The sequence below is a fragment of the Nomascus leucogenys genome, chromosome 21, assembly GCF_006542625.1.
Source record: "Nomascus leucogenys isolate Asia chromosome 21, Asia_NLE_v1, whole genome shotgun sequence".
NCBI classification, from domain to species: Eukaryota; Metazoa; Chordata; class Mammalia; order Primates; family Hylobatidae; genus Nomascus; species Nomascus leucogenys.
Window position 1 is genome coordinate 22,871,845 of NC_044401.1, and position 22,223 is coordinate 22,894,067.

General features: G+C 36.8%; 1 protein-coding gene across 1 annotated transcript; it reads right to left on the minus strand.

The window, feature by feature from the left end:
- Positions 1 to 11,590: 11,590 nt before the first annotated feature.
- LOC100584694 (olfactory receptor 5H8) lies at positions 11,591 to 12,526 on the minus strand. The gene has a single exon (XM_012501005.2). The coding sequence runs from the start codon at positions 12,518 to 12,520 to the stop codon at positions 11,591 to 11,593; it is 930 nt and encodes a 309-aa protein (XP_012356459.1). The 5' UTR covers positions 12,521 to 12,526.
- Positions 12,527 to 22,223: the final 9,697 nt, after the last annotated feature.

Here is a 22,223-nt window from a genome sequence, read left to right on the forward strand (position 1 = left end):
ATTATGTCATAAATACTGGAAATAGTATTAGAGTAGTGAAGGTGTATTTTCTGCATATTTTCCACTATATATTAAATAATCAATAAAATAATAGTAAGAATAAGTGGAAGGATAGAAGAGTTAATATTTAAATGACTTAGCTAAAAGTGTTAACCAGAGTTGTGGTTTATGATACAGAATGAGTCTTTATATTTATAAAGTTATCAGAAATATTTCCATATAAAAAGCATTAGGACCCAAATCTTTAAACCCAGTTTTAAAATTGCTTAGTTCTAATTCACCACAACATCTCTTAAAAAGTCATTATAGTGAAAGTAACAGGTGAGAAAATATAATTAGAGAAATTAATTTACCTTTGCAGCTATTTTGCATATACAGATTTTAGTTCATGAAAATAAAATAGATAATTCATTAATAGCTTTGACGTCTTACATCTGGCTATTTTGGCATCTTGTAAACTCAATCTGAATTTACTATAAATTAAACAGCATTTTCAATCTTATATGTAAAGAATAACAAATATTATATAAATCATTTCTGTCTTACCCGTATCTTGAAAGAAATTGTCGAAATCCTTTAAAAGCATTAGGTTTTCTAAAGTAGAAAAAATACAACAGCACAGGAATGACAATAACACAGGTAGTAATTCTTTGTACATAAATTTTTTATGGAGGCTTCATTTCCCACATTCAGAAAAATGTCATTTATATAAATTTGCTTGAAGTGGAGGAGTCAACCAACTGCATGTACTACCATGTGCTTTTGACAGAAGAGGGAGGAGTAAAGAACTGAAACTCCTCTAATAGCACCCAAGGGTTCCCTTTAGGGCAAGTTAAGATGTATTACTGGGCATTATAGATTTGAATGTGTATAAGAAGTCCAGGCTGTCCCACCAGGCATTATAGACTTTGAAACCATAAACATCAAGTCATTGTATACAGGTCTAGTTTAACAATTGAAACTGAAATTGCACTTTGTGCCACTATTTTCTACCATAGAAGACACTTCTCACGTGTTTATGTAAACCTCAGATTATATATAATATTCCTTTCCCTGTGGTCTTTGATTAGGTGGTCTTATCTGAGTTAATCAAATCATGATTTTAATAAGGCCGAAAGTCTAGATTGCCCTCAGGAGCCAACTGCAAATGAAAAGTGTCCTCATGAAAACTGCCAATTAAATTCCAGACATATCACTAGTTCCCAACTTTGAGTTGAAATCTGATGAAAAATCTTATTAGCAAAGATCAAAGAGAAACAGAAAACAAACACCACAGTGGGAGGTGCCCTAGGTCTCTGTTCCCCAAATTTCAATGCCGTACATATTTTGGAGATCTTGTTAAAATGCATATTTGGTTTCAGTAGTTCTGGCATGGGGCTCAGAATCTTCTTGTCTAACAAAGTGATGCCTGCTATCCACAGGGCCTTCATCATTGAGGACTTAGATTATCAGAGAGACTAGATCATTGAGAAACAAAAAATTATAAATGTGGCTGACAATGACAGAGGGAAGCAGGGAGGAGCCAGATGAGGCCAGGGAGGTGGTATGAATGGGCCGGCACAGCACTTGGGAGTTAGGTCAGGGACTTTGTTCTTTACACGAAGAAAGGAAAACTATGGAGAAATTGTAAGTATAGTGGTAACATGTTTAGATTCACATTTTTATCTTTAACAAAGTATTCAGCAAACATTCACTTAGAAAAATAAAACTTAGTTTACTCATTTGTGACATTTAGATTTTATAAATGAATAATGATATGTAACTATCTCTACAATACAAAATGTTCAATCTAAACTTGGGTTATGGCTGACAAGACACTGGGAGAAAGCATAGGGCATGTTTTATGGTAGACTCATTAATCAATTATCCTCCTTTCTTAAGATTTTGCTAGTGAAAGACAAAGAAGCAGAAGAAAATAATAAAGAGGAGTCAGTGTGAAACCTCTGCAGAAGTGTGGAGTAAGCAGCGTGATGTGCAGAGATAGCTTTTAACATGACCGAAACTTGACTTAAATGTATTGCCCTCTTAAATTTTGTATAATTACCTCCTAACTCATTTTGTTGTCTATCTGTGAGTACAAAAGCACTATAGTGCTGCACCGACAATAGGTAGTCTTTTCAATTTTGGTCTTTCAAATGATTTGGTCATGGCATCTCATTTTGGTTTTAATTTGCATTTCCCTGGTGACTAATTATAGTGAGTATCCTTTTCTGTCCTTATTTGATATCTGTTTGTTTTCATTGGTGAAGAGTCTGCATAATCCTTTATATTAATTAAATTATATTTCAATTAAATTATTTGTTTTATTATTTAGTTTTGAGAATTCTTCATATATTCTAGATACAAGTCTTTTAACAGATATGGAATGTGTAAATATTTCTTCATGATTGCCTACCTTCAACAACAGGGTATCACACTGATTCATTACACTGATGACATTATGCTGATTGTACCTAATGAGCAAGAATAATAACTACTCTGGACTTATTGGTAAGGCGTTTGTGTAACAAAGGATGGAAAATTAATCTGACAAAAATCAGGAGACTTCTACCTTGGTAAGATTTCCAGGGCTTCCGTGGTGTGAAACATATGATGATATCCCTTTTCAAGTGAAATCTGGCTCTTCCTACAATCAAATGAGAGAAACATATTCTACTGGGCCCTTTTGGATACTAGAATTAATATATTGCCCATTTGGTTGTATTACTTTATTCCACTTACCTAGTGACCTGAAAAGCTGTTAGTTTTGAAAAAGGTACAAAAAAGGAAAGGCTGTATAATAGGTCTGGGCTGCTGTGCGAGATGCTCTGCCTCTTGAGCCATATGATCCCAGAGATCTAATGGTACTAGAAGGGTGAGAGGCAGAAAGGGATGCTGTCTGGAGACGTTGACATGCCTCTACTGATGAATCACAGCACAAGCCCTTTGAATTTTGAAACAAAGCCTTGCCATCCTTCACAGATAACTATTTTTCTTTTGAGAAACAGCTCTTGTTCTGTACCGGCTGGGCATTAGTAGAGACTGAACACTTAACTATGGACCACCAATTTACTATGTGACATGAGCTGCAAATCATGAACGGAGTGTTTTCTGACCCAATAAGCTGTAAAGTTGAGCATACACAGCAACACTCTAACATCAAATAGCAGTGGTATATACATGATTGTGTCTAAGCAGGCTCTGAGGATAAAACTGTATTACATAAAAAATGGCCTAAATGCACACGGTCCCCACTTCTGCTACACTGCCTTTTCTCTCTTGGCTTGCACCAATGGACTCCTGAGGTGTTCTCTGTGAGCATTTGAAAGAGAAAGAGAAGACTGGAGCCTAGATACAGACATTTCTATAGGATACACAGACACCCCAGAAAGTGCACAGCTGCATCACTGGACACCCTTACTAGGACATCTCTGAAAGAGAGTGATGAAGGGAAATCCTCTCAGTGTACAGAACTTAGAGTGGTGCACTTGGTCACTTACTTTTCTTGGAAGGAGAAATAGTAAGACTTGTGATTATATATTGGCTTGTGGGATGTGGCCAATGGTTTGGTTGGATGCTCAGGAACATGGGAGAGGAATAATTGGAAATTTGGTAACAAGGAAATTTGGGAAAGAGGTATGTGGATAGACATCTCTGAATTGGCAAAAAATATATAAATATTTGTATGCTATGTGAATTCCAACCAAAGGATGACCCCAATAGAGAAGGACAGTAATCATATGGATAGAATGATATATTCTGTGGACATCAGAAATCCACTTTCTCCATCCACCCCCATCAGCACTCAATGGACTCATGAACACAGTGGCCATGGTGGCAGGAATGCAAGATAGAAAAGGTCTCAGAAACATGGACTTTCACTCACCAAGTTTGTACTGGACATGGTCACTGCTGAGTGCCTAACTTCCTAGCAATGGATATCAACAGAGTCATCAATTTGTCACCATTCACCAGGGTGATCAGCCAGCTACCTGATGCCAGGCTGATTACATTAGACCACTCCCAAAAAGGAAGAGTCAGTGTTTTGTTGTTACTAAAAAAGCTACTTGCGACGAGGTGCGGTGGCTCATGCCTGTAATGCCAGCACTTTGGGAGGCCAAGGGAGGCGGATCACCTGAGGTCAGGAGTTCAAGACCAGCCTGACCAACATGGAGAAATCCCATCTCTACTGAAAATATAAAATTAGCCGGGTGTGGTGGCACATGCCTGTAATCCCAGCTATGCAGGAGACTGAGGCAGGAGAATCGCTTGAACCCAGTAGGCGGAGGTTGTGGTGAGCCAAGATCGCACCATTGCACTCCAGCCTGGGCAAAAAGAGTGAAACTCTGTCTCAAAAAAAAAAAAAAGCTACTTGCTGCAGATACACATTTGCCTCCCATACACCAATGCTTTTGTCAAAACTACTGCCCTTGGACTTACAGAGTACTTACACACCTCATGATATTTTACATAGCATTGCTTTTGATCAAGGAACTCACTTCACAGCAAAAGAGGTGAAACACTGAACCCATGCTCTTGGAATACACTAGGCCTGCCATGTTCTTTACTATCCCAAAGCCACTAATTTGATGAAAAAAGTAAATGGCTTTTTGAAGACCCAGTAACAGCATGGTATTGTCACATCAGGGATGTGGCAGTACCTGATAGGGCTGGGACAAAATTTTCCAAAACACTGTACATGCTCTGAATTAGAATCCTATATATGGTGCTGTTTCTATCATATGATGCTTGGGCTCAGGAAAGGGACTGGTGAAAATAAGAGTGGGCCACTCACTATTAGCCCTAATGATCGTGTTAGCAAAATTTTTGCTTCTGGCCCCCTGACCTTATTTTTCTCCTGGCCTAGAGGTCTTAGTTTCAGAGGAAGGAATGTTCCACTAGGAGACAGAACAAATATTCCACCAAACTGAAAGTTCATACCACCACCTGGCCACTTTAGGTTCATCATTTCTCTGAATTCCCAGGCAAAAAAAAAAAAAAAGTGACTGTGCTGGCTAGGGTGGTTGAGATTTGGGTCACTATACCAGGTGAAGAACCATGACCAGCTGAAGTGCTTACTAAAAGCAATTAGAATAAAGTATGGGTAATGGAAGAAGGTTATATATACCAGCTTTGACCACGTGAACAGTTACAGAAATAAAGAATATAATTGGCACGAGTATTTTCTGTTTGTTTTGAACGCATTTGTGTTTGTGTGTGTATATAGTAAAAGTCCTTGTTTTCTTTCTTCGATTATTTCTTTATCATGTAACATAAGATGTATTGACTTTATATCAAAGTTTTTAACTATTGTTAATTTTGCATCATAATATTTTAGTTCCCAGATATTAAAGGAAAGAGTAAATATTAACAAAGATCTTTACCTCCAATCCTGGGGAAGATACATTGACAAGTGGTGGGCAGGGGATGATTTTATGTGTCAGCTTGACAAAGCCAGAGATGCCCAGATATCTGGTTAAACCTTATTTCTGGGTGTGTCTGTGAGGGTATTTCTAGCAGATACTTGCATTTGAATTGGTGAACTGAGTAAAGCAGATGGCTCTCCTCAGTGTGGGAGGGCATCAGTCAATTTATTTAGGGCCTGAGTGGCATAAAAAGACAGGGGCAGGTCAAATTTGCTCTCTGGCTGACTGAGCTGGCACAATGATTTTCTCCTGCCCTCAGCACTCCTGGTTCTCAGATCTTCAGACTTGGAGTATAGCTTATAACAGATGTATATTTTAACTCTTTCCTAACATCTCTTGAAATGACAAAAAATATTATATCTATAAAGAAATAATTTGTGTCGGGAAGACATAAAATAGTTGGAATTATATTCAAGGACAAACCAGAGAACAAGTACCTGTAGACTAGACATGTACAAGAAAAAGGCTTCAGAAGAAGTCTGAGTTTCTGAGAGGACCTCTTTCATACTCACCCAACATAAAGTATGACTTAACCTGCTACACACCTTGCCATGTGCTCATAGCTTGATGTCTACATTTTCATTGAAGAAAAAGGCCAATCAGGGAACTAGACCTTTAAAATGGCAAAAAAAAAAAAAAAAAAAAAAAATGGACATCAGATGCTCACGTTACTAATCTAATCTTTGGGTTATAACAATGAACAAACCACCCAAAAGATAGATAATTCACAGGAAACCATCAGTACATTGAAAATATTACATAGCAATAAAAATTTTTAGAAAAGCTACAGACAAATGTAATAACATGGATTCTCTAAGGGAAGGACTTGTAATAGCAGTTGAAGTGTTCCATTCACTCTGTTTCCTGGAGTTTGGCGGGATTCCTTGGGAGAACAAAAAGAGGGTAGATGATTTTGTTAACTGGATGTCCACAAATATAGAATAATATTTATTTTAAATATTTATATATTTTTATCCTTTATACCAAACATCTAACTGAATAGCTTCCCCTTGATACTTTCTCCCAGTCTATCCCAGAAGCCAATCCTAGTAATAAGAATATAAATAATTTATTTAGGTGTATAATATTTTCAATTGTTATGAAGGAAACATAAGACAAGTTGCCTGCAGCAGACATCCCAGGCTCAGTAATCTCCTTGGGCTCATATCAAGGTTAAAAAAGACTGATGCACTCTTACTGTATTCTAGGAATTTGTGCTGTCAGTTTCATTTTAATTTCACAAATATTTCATAAATGCTTAGTTAGGCCCTTATGTGAATAAGCCACTGTCTACACACTGCAAAATACAGAAAGAGTAGTTAGACTATATATTGTAATCTACAAGATCCTTTGGGCCAAAAATAAATACTATGCAAGGACAATTTTGGCCTTAAAAGAAGAAAAAAAATGCTAAATATTTCAAATGAGTTAGTAGGAACATTTGAGATAGATCTTGAAGAAAGAGTGCCATTTCAATTGTAAATGAGGATGGAGGCAGTCAGGGAAGGAAAGTTTCCCTGTGGATGGACCTATCTGAGAAAAAGCATGTACCTGAGGGACTAAAGTATGTCCAGAAGTTTCTCAGTAACTGATTTTGGCTACAACACAGATTCCATTAGGACAACTGTAGAGAAGGAGACTCCAGTTAAACCAAGGTTTCATTGGAAATGAACTCAATATCAGGGAGAGAAAATGCAGTATGACAAAGATCTATCTATCATCTATAAACACATACACACACAAAGACACGCACATATAGTTGGCTCTCTATATCTGTTGGTTTTGCATCTGTGGATTCAAACTATTGTGGATCAAAACTATTCAAGAAAAAATAATTGCGTCTACGAAATATGTACAGACTGTTGGTTTTGGTCACTATTTGCTAAACAATACAGTATAACAACTATTTACTTAGTGATTACATTGTGTAGGGAAAAGAAAGAGAGATCAGACGGTTACTGTGTCTATGTAGAAAAGGAAGACATAAGAAACTCCATTTTGATCTGTTCCCTGAACAATTGTTTTGCCTTGAGATGCTGTTCATCTGTAACTTTAGTCCCAACCTTGTGTCACAGAAACATGTGTTGTACGAAATCAAGGTTTAAGGGATCCAGGGCTGTGCAGGGCGTGCCTTGTTAACAGTATGTTTACAGGCAGTATGCTTGGTAAAAGTCATCGCCATTCTCCATTCTCAATTAACCAGGGGCAAAATGCACTGCGGAAAGCCACAGGGACCTCTGCCCAGGAAAGCGGGTATTGTCCAAGGTTTCTCCACACTAAGATAGCCTGAGATATGGCCTTGTGGGGTGGGAAACACTTGACCGTCCCCCAGCCTGACACCTGTGAAGCGTCTGTGCTGAGCAGGATTAGTAAAAAAGGAAGGCCTCTTGCGGTTGAGATAAGAGGAAGGCCTCTGTCTCCTGCACGCCCCTGGGAACGGAATGTCTCCGTATAAAACTGATTGTACATTTGTTCTATTCTGAGATAGGAGAAAACCACCCTGTGGCTGGAGGTGAGACATGCTGGTGGCAATGCTGCTCTGTTATTCTTTACTACACTGAGATGTTTGGGTGGAGAAAAGCATAAACCTGGCCTACGTGCACATCCAGGCATAGTACCTTCCCTTGAACTTATTTGTGACACAGATTCCTTTGCTCACATGTTTTCTTGCTGAACTTCTCCCCACTATCACCCTGTTCTCATGCCACTGTCCCCTTGCTGGGATAGTGAAAATAGTAATCAATAAATACTGAGGGAACTCAGAGACCGATGCCTGTGGGGGTCCTCCGTACGCTGAGCGCCGGTCCCCTGGGCCCACTGTTCTTTCTCTATACTTTGTCTCTGCATCTTATTTCTTTTCTCAGTCTCTCATCCCATCTGACGAGAAATACCCACAGGTGTGGAGGGGTTGGCCCCCTTCAACATTGTATTAGGCATTTTAAGTAATCTAGATAGGATTTAAAGTACGTAGGAGGATTTGCAGAGGTTCTATGCAAAATGCTATACCATTTGATATTAGGGACTTGAGCATCCATAAATTTTGGTATCCGAGGGCAGTGCTAGATCCCCCACAGACCCAGAAGCCCCAGGGATTCAGAAGGATGACAGTATATCACACTTATTTATTTAGATTTTATATTTATATATTTTATATGTATGTGTATCTATATGTATATCATAAAATCTGTACATACAGATTAACAATTAAACATATGGATAGTTACATGCAGTCATGCATCGCTTCATGACGGGAATACATTCTGACAATTTCGTCATTATGATTACATCCTATAGTGCTCTTGCAAGAAGTAAGTGATTTTGTCATTGTGAAAACATCCTAGAGTGTACTCACAAAAATCTAGATGGTATAGCCCACACACCTAGGCTATATGGTATCACCTATTGCTCCTGGGCTACAAACCTATACATCATGTTACTATACTGAATACTGTAGGCAATTGTAATACAATGGTAAGTATTTGTGTATCTAAATATATCCACACATATAAAAGCTAGAGTAAAAAAAACGCATAAAAGTTTAAAAATTGTACAACTTACCATAAATGGAGCTTGCAGGATTGGAAGTAGTTCTGGGTGGGTCAGTGAGTAAGTGATGAGTTAACGTGAAGGCCTAGGACATTTCTGTCCACTACTGTGGACTTTATTTTATAAACACTGTACATGTAGGCTACCTTAAATTTATTTCAAAATTTTTTCTTTCTACAAAATTAAATTAACTGAGCTTACTGTAATGTTTTTACCTTATAAACTTTTAAACTTTTTAAAACTTTCTGACTTTTTTGTAATAATACTTAGCTTAAAAGGCAAACATGTTGTACAGCTATACAACAATATTTTTCTTTAAATTCTGTTCTATAAGCTTTTTTCTATTTTTAGAATTTTTATTTAATTTTTGATTTTTAAAATGTTTTATTAAAAACTAAGACACAAACACACACATTAGCTTAGGCCTAGTTAGGGTCGAGATCATGAATATCACTGTCTTCCACCTCCACATCTTGTGCCACTGGAAGGTCTTTAGGGGAAATAACATGTATGTAGCTCTCATCTCCTATGACATGACGCCTTCTTCTGGAATATATCCTAAAGGACCAGCCTGAGGCTGTTTTATAGTTAACTTTTTTATATAATTAAAAGGCGTATACTCTAAAATAATGATTAATAGTATAATAAATATAAACCACTAACACAGTTGCTTATTGTCACTATCAAGTATTATTATGGACGGTACATAAATATATGAGCTATACATTTATATGACTGACAGTGCAGATTTCTATACACCAGCATCACAACAAATGCGTGAGTAATGTGTTCTACTGTGACATAATGATGGCTATGATGTCACTGGGTGATAGAAATTTTTCAGCTCCATTGTAATCTTATGGCACCACCATTCCATAGGCAATCAAAATGTCATTATGCAGTACACGACTTTATTCAGCTCTAGGAACCTATACCTTATATGCATATAATCTGGTAGCAATGACAATCCATTAATTGAAGAGGAATATGATTCAATGAGAGTCTTGTTTATGAAAAATTATCTGGCTACAGTGCTTAGAAGGTAAGACAGTAAGAGCCAGATGAAAAAGATAAGAAACTTGAGTTTTGCAAAACACATAGCTGAGTATGTTTTGGGGTGGAGACCTGAGTGGTACCAGCATGAACTTACAGAATTTCAAGTGTGAGGAGAATAAGGGCAAGGATGACCTAAAGATGAATCACTAATTATATTTAAAGAACATTGAGTTTGGGGAAAGCTATCAAGGACTTTTCAGCAACAGAATATCCAAACACTTGCTCATTTTCATGTCTTTTCTATTACCCTCTGTGCAGTATGACATAATATATAATAACTTTATCTGTGCTTTTTTTCCTGAAACAGTGTCTCACTCTGTTGCCTAGGCTGGAGTGCAGTGGCATGATCATAGCTCACTGCAGCCTCCACCTTCTGGACTCAAGGGATCCTCCTGCCTCAGCCTCCCAACTTGCTGAGACTACAGGTGCACACAACCATGCACGACTAGTTTTAAATTTTTGTTTTAGAGATGGGGTCTTCCTATGTTGCCCAGCCTGGACTAGCTATACTTTTATAATATAAAGTTCTCATCATTTAGTCCCCACTTCTAAGTGAGAACATGTGTTATTTGTTTTTCTCTTCCTGTGTTAGTTTGCTAAGGATAATGGCCTCCAGCTCCATCCATGTCCCTGCAAAGGCATAAAGTTGCTCATTGTCAAGGAATATAATTACATTATAATTACATTACAATATAATTACATTATAATTACATGTAATATAATTACACTATATTCCTGGTAATATAACCTATAAATATCACTGATTTCTTGATCTTACAAGGTTCCTTTCTTTTTAATTCAGGGAAAATTTAGACCACTTAATTCTTATTCTGCCACTTCTGTTTTTTTTTTTTCTCTGCACTCATTTCAACTTAATTATTAAGTCTAATCTGTTAGCTTTCTGAATTAGTAAAGGTTTTCAGACTGCCAACAAACATACAAACACAGCTGGAAATGTTCTTAGAAGGCATCACAAACAGGGAGAAGCACTTGGCCTCTCCTCACTCACAGAAGCACACTGAACTAAGAGAATCCTCTCATAGTTTCCTATTTCTGTTCATTTCTGTCTATGATATGTGAATTGAATCTCTACAAGAAAAGAAATTAACCGTTTCCCAATAAAGTGGAATAAAACACTTTGTGATGGTTAGCTGAATTCGTGAGATTTGCTTGGGTTCATGCAAACACAAACTTGTTCTATGGAGGAAGTGTGCTATGAATCTCCAGTTTATAAACCTATATTAGTAACAAAGACATCATACTCAAGTTGTTATTAAAGGATCTACTATTGTAGCACTTGATCCATTTATGAAGCCACATTAAAGAGCAAGAAACCTGTAAAATGTTTTGATTTTTTTCTGCTGTAATCTAGTATGTCATGAACAGTTGACAAAATTTTCTTGTATGCTTTTCAATAATATATACAAATATCTTAAGGAATTTGTTAGATACTAATGACTTGAGTCGTTAAAAAGTTAGGACAATTGTAATTGCAAAAAACTTTAAACGTACACTAACATATACTGACATCTAGCCTGCATGATTACGTGACTTTAAATAGAGAATACATTCCAGTATGAGATCTAAACATTTCCTTTTAATGTTTTTGTCAGTGAATCTATGACTTGCTTATTTCTCAGGCTGTAGATAATGGGATTTAAGAAAGGAATTATGACAGTGTAAAATAGAGACTCCACTATATCTTGATCATCTGCTTGTGGAGATGCAGGGTGCACATACATGAAGAGAAGGGGGCCATAGTATAAAAAGACAGATAAGAGATGGGCTCCACAGGTGGAAAAGGCTTTCCTTAGGTTTTTGACAGAATTTTTTTTTAAGATTGTAAATAGGACAAATGTATAAGAGACAAGAACAGTCAAAATAGTGAATACCTGTATTGAACCAGACAAAATAAAAAGCATTAAAAAATTAATAGAAGGGTCAGTACAGGAAATCTTTAACAATGGGATAATGTCACAGTAAAAGTGATGTATTATGTTGGAATTACAGAAGGTTAATCTGAATAAAATACCTTCATGAATTAAGGCATGAATAAAGCCACCTATAAATGACAAGAATAATAGCCGGATGCACAGTCCATTTGTCATAATTACTGGATAAAGTAAAGGTTTGCATATGGCTACATAGCGATCACATGCCATTGTTGCCAAGAGAAAACATTCTGTGGTTGCACTGACTCCAAAGGAAAAAAATTGTATCTTGCATTCAGAGAGAGAAATCATCATACTCTTAGCTAAGAAGCTGATCAGCATCTTAGGGGTCACTGAGGATGATAACCAAGCATCCACAAAGGCTAAACTCGCAAGGAATAAGTACATTGGAATGTGAAGGTGTGAGTCTTTCCAGATGACAGCAATCAGACCAAGATTTCCCATGATGGTGATGAGATATATTACCAAGAATGCCAGGAACAGGGCTATTTTCCACTCTGATTGATATGTAAGTCCTATGAGAACAAACTCTGTCAGCAATGTTGCATTTTCCTCATCCATGTCCTCATTGGATGTACCCTGAGTGAACTGAAATAAATATAAAAAGAATATTCAATAAGGATTTATAAAGTGAATACTGGAGGAGAGGAATTAAAATAAAATCATACACTCATCAGAATGTCCTCTTCATGTATTTATTACACTGTGCTGATGAAAACTATAGTAGGGGAATTGAAGAGGTGGAAAAATGCAATTATTTGAGTTTATAGAATGTTGTGGGAAGTCAGGGACCCTGAACAGAGTGACCACCTGAAGCCATGACAGAAGAACATAAATTGTGAAGATTTCATGGACATTTATTAGTTCCTCAGATTAATACTTTTATAATTTCTTACATCTTTCTTTACTGCAATCTCTGAACATAAATTGTGAAGATTTAATGGACACTTATCACTTCCCCAATCAACACCCTCGTGATGTCCTCTGCCTGTCTTTACTTTAATCTCTTAATCCCATCATCTTCACAAGCTGAGAAGGATGTATGTCACCTCAGGACCCTGTGATGATTGTGTTAACTGCACAAATTGTTTGTAGAGCATGTATGTTTGAGCAACATGTAATCTGGGCACCTTGAAAAAAGAACAGGATAACAGCAATGTTCAGGGAACAACAGAGATAACCTTAAACTCTGACTGCTGGTGAGCCAGACGGAACAGAGCTGTATTTCCCTTCTTTCAAAAGCAAATGGGAGTAACATCGCTGAATTCTTTTTCTCAGCAAGGAACATCCCTGAGAAAGAGAATGTGTCCCTGAGGGGAGGCCTCTAAAATGGCTGCTTTGGGGGTGGCTGTCTTTTACGGTCACAGCTGTGGGATGAAATAAGCCCCGGTCTCCCGTAGTGCTCCCAGGCTTATTAGGACAAGGAAATTCCCGCCTAATAAATTTTGGTCAGACCAGTTGTCTGCTCTCAAACCCTATCTCCTGATAAGATGTTATCAATGACAATGCATGCCTGAAACTTCATTAGCAATTTAAATTTCACCCAGTCTTGTGGTCCTGTGATCTCACCCTGCCTCCATTTACCTTGTGATATCTTATTACCTTGTGAAGCATGTGATCTCTGTGACCCACACCCTATTCATACATTCCCTCCCCTTTTTGAAAATCACTAATAAAAACTTGCTGGTTTTACAGCTCAGGGGCATCACGGAACCTGCTGACATGTGATGTCTCCCCTGGACACCCAGCTTTAAAATTTCTCTCTTTTGTACTCTGTCCCTTTATTTCTCAGACCGGCTGACACTTAGGGAAAATAGAAAAGAACCTATGTGAAATATCGGGGATGAATTTTGCCCAATAATAGAATGTGCATGAATAAACATATTTAAGCAAAAAGAGAGGCATTCTATAGATGTGATTAATTTATGTGGACACTGGAGTATGGCACAAAATTTCTGTGTCTGAGACATGGATACAAAGTCAAGGGAAAAGATTTTCATAAGGTCAGAAATGCAAAAAGAATTAAAAGCCATGTGAAGGACTTTGAACTTTATTTTTCAGGAAATAGTCATGAATTTAAAATTTTAAGACAGACAGTGGCATGTAAGATGTATTTTAAGTTAAATAATTGGTGTTATAGAAAATAGACTGCAAGGAAGGGAAACTGCAGTCAGAGATACTAATCTGGAAGCTGTTTCTATTGCAAAGGAATCCCAAGCCAGATTACATATCAGAATTGCCTGGGGAACTTTCTTACCAAAATATAGAACATGAGGGATTACTATTAAATTCTGTAGTTCAAGAATGAGGTCTAGGAATATGTATTTTTAAGAAAGTGCTATTCATGTGATTCAAATGCATGCAAAGTACTTACTTCATGTGTGATAAGGAAGTGATGATGAAGACAAAGAAATAGATTGAAAAGAATTCAGAATGTAGAGTCAACAGGGCTCTATGACATATTAGATGGGAAGAGAATAGTCACTGAAATAAAGAGGAGTCATTTGGTGATTCAAAATGAGATTGAGAACTCAGGTTCGTTGGCAGATATGGGGAAGGAGCATTCTCTGAACACCCAGGTGAGATGTACTTAGAGTTGTGACTCTACTAGAACTTAATAAAAATAATGATATGAGAGGCATTGGGGGGAGTTTAAGGCATAGTTATAGATGTCCTATGCATTGGAGAGTGTATCAAACATAAAAGAGGAACAGAAAGGCAATACATTTAAATTATATTAAACAGGTTATAAAGTGTATCCACTTTACATGTCATTTATTAGATGGCCAGCACCTGGTCCTCTTTTCTACCACATGAATCTTGGTGGCTGAGAGAGAATACTACCCATTCTAGAGCTAGAAACTTACTTTTCCATCCTTCTTGCACCTAGAGTGAGGCTACTTGACTAGGTTTGGCCAGCCAGACCCACCAACATAGATTTGGAATTTGGAAGGTGAAAAACAAAGGAACAGGGATCAAAGAGAATTTTTGATACAAAAGCAGCCAAAGCAGCAATATCAAGACTCTGACAAAAGCATCTGCACACAACAATGGAACTGACAGTGTGAGCTGTGGCATTTGAAATTTCACCCATGACAACGGGAGCTTTTGTTGAGCTAGTGTTGGGACATGATTTGGGCTGTTGACTGGCTGTCTTATTTCATTCTGTTCCTGCCCATTTTTGTAGCTGATTCTTCCAACTTCCCTGGCATTTCTATTTTAGATAGCTTTCCATCCAATAAACTCATTGCCCAATGCAACCAAGAGTCCTGGCTCAAACAAAGAGACAAAGGCGATATCAGAAAAAAATACTGAGCAGAGTAATCAAAGAAGCAGGAGGGAAACTGGAAACCTGAATTTTGTAGACATAAAGAGAGGAAATATACTCAAGAAGGACAAAGCACAGGGCAAAATGCCAAAAGAAATGCTCTGGTTGGACTAAATATGAATAGAGATCACTGATTGTGGAAATTAGAGATTTTTAGTGGCTTCAGTGAGAGCAGTTTGCATTTTCTGATAGAATTAAAGTCAGAAAAAAATAAGAAGTGAATGGGAAACAAAGGGCACAACAATGAGGGGAATGAACTAGAGCACTCCAAGTAATGCGAACAACATTTGCCATTTGCCTACTGTTGTAGAAATGTAAATAAAGTGTCCAACCATTGTTGAAGACATAGTGGTGATTCCTCAAAAACCCAAAGACAGAAATACCATTTGACCTAACAATCCCATTACTGGGTATGTACCTAAAGGAATATGAATTGTTCTACTGTAAAGACACATGCGTGTGTATGCCCACTGCAACACTGTTCACAATATCAAAGACATCAAATCAATGATGGAATCCAGCCCATCAATGATAGACTGGATAAAGAAAATGTGGTACATATACACGATGGAATACTATGCAGCCATAAAAAAGGAGATCATGTCCTTTGCATGATGGAACTGGAGGCCATTATCCTTAGTAAACTAACACAGGAACCAAAACCCAAATACTGCATATTCTCACTTGTAAGTGGGAGCTAAATCATGAGAACACACGGACTCATAGAGGGGAACAACACACACTGAGGCCTCTTGGAGGGTGGAGGATTAGAGGAGGGAGAGGATCTGGAAAAATATAATAACTAATGGGTACTAGGCTTAATACCTGGGTGATGAGATAATCTGTACAAGAAGCCCAAATGACACATGTTTACCTATGTAACAAACCTGCACATGTACCCCTGAACTTAAAAATAGACGTTTTCTGTAAGCCTTTTTAATAAAAGTTTTCAAAAGTAAGGAGAAGAAAGGAAAGCAGGGAGAGGAGGAAAGGAACCAGAGAAGTGGAAAAGAAAATCTGAGTAGTGAAAAGAAAATAAAAAAGAGAAAAATAGAAAACAAAAAAGGCATATATGAATGAATATAGAAAACACAAGAGAAGCAGAAAAGAAACTGAAAAGCTGAGTGCTGGGAAGCCAAAGAATAGGAAGAGAGGAAGTATCAGAGAAAGACAGAGGATTGGAGGTAAATGGGTGTTTTAACCCTAAAGTTCATTAAAAGATGTGAATTAGATGTGAATTCTAGGAATCTTTTCTTTACTGTTACTCAAAATTCAAACTTTAGTTTCCTATGGTCTTTTTGTATGAAAACAAGATCCAATTTTAAATTTTACTTACAAACTTTGTGTTGTTCATAGATACACTAGCACTGTCTAAAAGTTCTTTCCATATATAAGTTACTTTGTCTTTGTTATTCTAGTGGTTAGAACTGACTTTAGGAATTCTGCTGGCTTTACTTGAGAGCACTTTCTTCTCCAACAATTTTTTTTTAGCAAGATAATATTGAGCCAGGACTGTAACCTGAAACAGGCTACATAAATAACCAACAACAATAATTTCAGTGATTTCAGATGTATTTTAATTTGGAATTAAATTAAATTAAATGGGGCTCCATTCACGCAATCTCAATAGAAAAATAATTGAAAATCTCAAATTCTATTTATGTGTGGATACTTTTTAAGTCATAAATATGGAAAAAGCATTGGAGGGACATTTTTCTGCGTTTATATGTATTTTCTGCACATATATAAATATAAATACTCAATGAAATTATTTTCAAAAGTGGGTGAAAATCTAAGTATTAAATGACACCTTAAAAGTTGTAATCATAATATGTATTTAATAAAACAATAGATTATTTTATCAGAATCAACAAAAAGATATATAGTGATCATTATAATTGAATCTTTAAACTCAGTTTTAAGTTGTTCTGGTTCACCAAAACTTACCTTATAAAGTCACTGTAATTAGGTTAACAAGGTAATAAAACATCATTGAAGGGAGCAAATCAGTATTACAGCTATTTTGCTTGTTCAGGCTTTATTATTATTTTTATTTTCTAACTACTAGAAAAGTAGGGAACAGTCTTTAATTGTAAAAATAATGTTTGCAGATAATTCACTAATACTTTTCATATCTACCTATTCTGACATCTTGTAAACCTAATCTTAAATTATTATTAAATTTTAAACTTTCTACCTAAAGAATAATAAATGCTATAGAAATAATTTTACTCTTACCCATATCTTGGAAGAAATTGTGGAGATCCTTTAAAAGTGTTAGGTTTTCTAAAGTAGAAATAAACACAGTATAGCACTAAAATGACAAAAACATAGGTAGCAATCTTGGCACACCAATTCATTTCAGAGTTTTCATTTCCTAAGTTGAAGAAACGTGTATAAATTTTCCTTGAACACCAGAGTCAACTAATTGTACAACTGTGCACTTTTGCTAAAACAGGAAAAAGTGGAGAACTGAAATTGCCCCAAGAGAGCTTGAGCATCCCCTTAAGGACAAAGTTAGTGGTTCTACTGGGCATTGTAGGATTGGACATGTATGAAAAGTTCAAATTGTTCCACAAGGGATTACAGACTTTAGAATTATAAACATTGATTTATTGTAGACAGTTCTAGTTTTAAGAATTGAAATTATACTTTATGCCATTATTTTTTTTTACCACAGATGACACTACTGACATATTTGTACAAACTTTGGTTTACTTACATAATTTAACGCTCTGAGTTCTTTGGTTAGTATGGTCTCATCTGAGTTAATGAAAACATGATTTTAATAAAACCAAAGATCTAAATTCCTTCCAGAAGCAAACACCAAGTTGTCCTCTTCATGCAAACTGCAGCTCAAATTCCAGACATATACCTAGCTCCCCAAATTTAAGGTAAAGTCCGAGGAGAAATTTTTCTAGGCAAAAGTTAGGGGGAGGAGCAAAGAAAATAAAAGACAAAGGGCCTCTGCGGAGGGGGCATAGATCTGTGCTTCCCAAATTTCAATGCCTATGAATTTCCTGGAGACATTGTTAAAATGCAGATTCTGTTTCAGTAGTTCTGAGGTGGGGCTCAAGAGTCATCCTGTTTAGGCCTGCGCGATGACTCGTGCCTGTAATCCCAGCACTTTGGGAGGCCGAGGCAGAAGGATCATTTGAGGCCATATGAGACTAGCCTGGCCAACATGGTGAAACTCCCATCTTTACTAAAAATACCAAAAAAAAAAAAAAAAAAGGCCGGGCATGGTGGCTCACACCTGTAATTCCAGCACTTTGGGAGGCGAAGGCTGGCGGATCACCTGAGGTCAGGAGCTCAAGACAAGCCTGACCAACATGGAGAAACTCTGCCTCTACTAAAAGGGCAACAAAGTAGCCAGGTGTGGGCATGGTGGCACATGCCTGTAATCCCAGCAACTTGGGAGGCTGAGGCAGGAGAATCAATTGAACCCAGGAGGCGGAGGTTGTAGTGAGCAGAGACTGTGCCATTGCACTCCAGCCTAGGCAACCAGAGCGAAACTCTATCTCAAAAAAAAAAAAAAAAAAATTAGCTGGGTGTGATGGTGCGTGCCTGTAATTCCAGCTACTTGAGAGGCTGAGACACAAGAATTGCTTGAATCCAGGAGGCAGAGGTTGCAGTGAGCCGAGATTGCCTGGGCTACAGAGTGACCCTGTCTCAAAAAGAAAGAAAGAAAAAAAAGCAGTCTTCCTGTCTAACAGTGATGCCTATGGACACTTGCCTTCCACACAATGTTCATCATTGCAGGGCCTAGATTATAAGAGAACCTAGATCACTGGAGAAACAAAAAATGACAAATGTGGCTGGCAATCAAAGAGAGAAGCAGAAAGGAGCCAAATGTGGCCAAAGAAGCAGTATGAGTGGGATTGCACAGGGTTTGGAGACTAGGTCAGAGACTTTGTTCTTTAATCCCAATTTGGAGGAAAACTATTGAGAGATTGTGATTGTGGTAGTAATATGTTCAGATTTTCTTTCTGAGAATTAACATAAAAACTTGTCAATGAGCATTTATTCAGAAAAGTAAAAATGTCCTTATTTTTGGCATTTAGATAGTGATAAGTAACTACCTACACATTAACTTTTTAAAAACTTTAATCTCCACTAGCAAGATGAGAGAAAGCAAAGGGCATATCTTTTGGTAGATTTATTAATCAATTATCTGACTTTCTTAGAATTTTTCTAGTGAAAAGAAATATACAGAAGAAAATTGCATATATAGAAGCAAAGTAACTGTGAATGTGCCTCAGAAATGTGTGCCAAGTTAGCTATTCACCCAACCAAAATTTGATTTAAATTGACTACCCCTTTAAATTTTATGTAATTATCTCCTAACTTGTTGCCTAGTTTTTGCTACCAAGGTCTGCATCATTCTCAGTGTAAATAATCTTTTCAACTTTGTTAATTTAAATATGTGGCTCATAGCGTCTCATTGAGGTTTTAATTTGCATTTCCAAGATGACTAACGATCCAGCATGTATTTATGACCTTATTTGGCATATCTGTATTATTTTTGGTGAAGTTTATTCTGTTAAAATATTTTCCTTATTTAATAAAATTGGGTTATTAGGTTTCTTTTCATTGATTTTGAGAGCTTGCTGTATATTCCGGATACAATTCTTTTGTCAGATATATGAGTTGCAAATATTCGGGACCTTGATCCTCTCTCTTTTCCACGAGATATTCCACTGATGATATACTGATGACATTGTGCTGATTATTCTGATGACATGCTGATTGTCCTATTAAGCAAGAAATAGCAGCTACTCAAGACTTATTGGTAACACATCTGCATGCCAGAGAGTTGGAAATAAATTTCACAAATATTCAGGGGCTTTCTATTTCAGTGAAATTTCTAGGGGTCCAGTGGTGTGGGGCATGTTGAGCTATCCCTTCTAAAGTGAAGGAAAAGTTGTTCCATCGAACCTATCCTGCAGGCTAGAAAGACGCATAAAGCCTTAATAGGTTCTTTGAATTTTGGAGACCACATGTTCCTAATTGGAGTGTGTTACTCTGGCCCATTTAACCAATAATACAACAAGTTGCTGGTTTGATTGAGGCTCAGAATACAAGAAGGTTCTGCGACAGGTCTAGGCTGCTGTGCAAACTACCTAGAAGGATAAAGGGGGATATCATGATGTTACCGTTATCTATTGCCCTCAAATAAGTCTCATGTAGAAGGTACTTTAGTAGATGTGGTAAATATCATACCATTATAGCAAGTGCACATCTTATAGGTGAAAGTTTAAAATAATTTTGTGGGTACATAGTAGGTGGTATATTTTTATGGGGTACACGAGATATTTTAATGGAGGCATACAATTCATAATAATCAGATCAGGGTAAATGGGTTATCAATTGCCTCAAGCATTTATTCTTTCTTTGTGTTACAAACAATCCAATTATACTCGTTATTTTTAAATGTACAATAAGTTATTGTTGACTGTAGTCACAACGTTGTGCTGTCAAATACTACATCTTATTCATTCTACTTAACTGTATTTTTGTACCCATTAACCATAACCACTCATTCCTGCCTACTATCCTTACCAACCTCTGGTAAACATTCTTTTACTCTATCTCCATGAGTTCAATGTTTTAATTTTTAGCTCCCACAAATAAGTGAGAACATGCAAAGTTTGTCTTTCTGTGCCTGACTTACTTTACTTAACATAAAGACCTCCAGTTTTATCCATGCTGTTGCGAATGAAAGGAGCATGCTTTTTAATGGCTGAATAGTACTCCCTTGTGTATATGTAGCACATTTGCTTTATCCATTCATCTATTCATCTGTCGATGGACACTTAGATTGCAAATCTTGACTATTGTGAATAGTGCTGCAATAAACATGGGAGTGCGGATATCTCTTCTATATACTGGTTTTCTTTTCTTTCTTTCTTCTTTCTTCTTTCTTTTCTTTCTTTCTTTCTTTCTTCTTTCTTTTCTTTCTTTCTTTCTTTCTTTGGCTATATACCTAGCAGTGGGATTGCTGGGTCATATGGTAGTTCCATTTTTAGTTTCTTGAGGAACTTTCAAGCTGTCTCACAGTGCTTGTACTAATTTACATTCCCAACAACAGTATATGACGGTTTCCTTTTCTACACACCCTAACCAGCATTTCTCACTGCCTATCATTTGGATATAAGCCATTTTAACTGGAGTAAGATGTTATCTCATTGTAGTTTTGATTTGCATTTCTCTGATGGTCATTGATATTGACCATCTTTTCATATATCTGTTAGTGATTTGTATGTCTTCTTTTGAGAAATGTCTATCATATCTTTTGCCAATTTTTAATTAAGTTATTAGATTTTTTTTCCTATTAGTTGTTTGGGTTTCTTATGTATTCTGATTATTAATACATTGTCAGATAGGTAGTTTGCAAATATTTTCTCCCATTCTGTGGGTTGTCTCTTGACTTTGTTGATTGTTTGCTGTGCAGAACTTTCTAACTTGATATGATTCCATTTGCCCATTTTTGCTTTGATTGCCTCTGCTTTTGGGGTATTACTCAAGAACTCTTCACCCAGTCCAATATGCTGCCCTTTGCTTTCTTGTAGTGTAGTTTCATAGTTTCAAGTATTCTAGTTCAGTCTTCAGTCCATTTTGATTTTTGTATATGGTGAGAGACAGGGGTCTAGTTTCAATTTCTGCATATGAATATCCAGTTTTCCCAGCACCATTTATTGAAGAGACTATACTTTCCTTAATGTATGTGTTTGGCACCTTTGTTGAAAATGAGTTCATTGTATGCAGATGTCTGAATTTGTTTCTGGGTTCTCTATTTTGTTCCATTGGTCTATGTGAGTATTTTTATGCTAGTACCATGCTGTTTTGGTTATTATAGATCTGCAGTATAATTTGAAGTCAGTTACTGTGATTCTTCCAGTTTTGTTCTTTTTGCTCAGGACAGCTTTGTATATT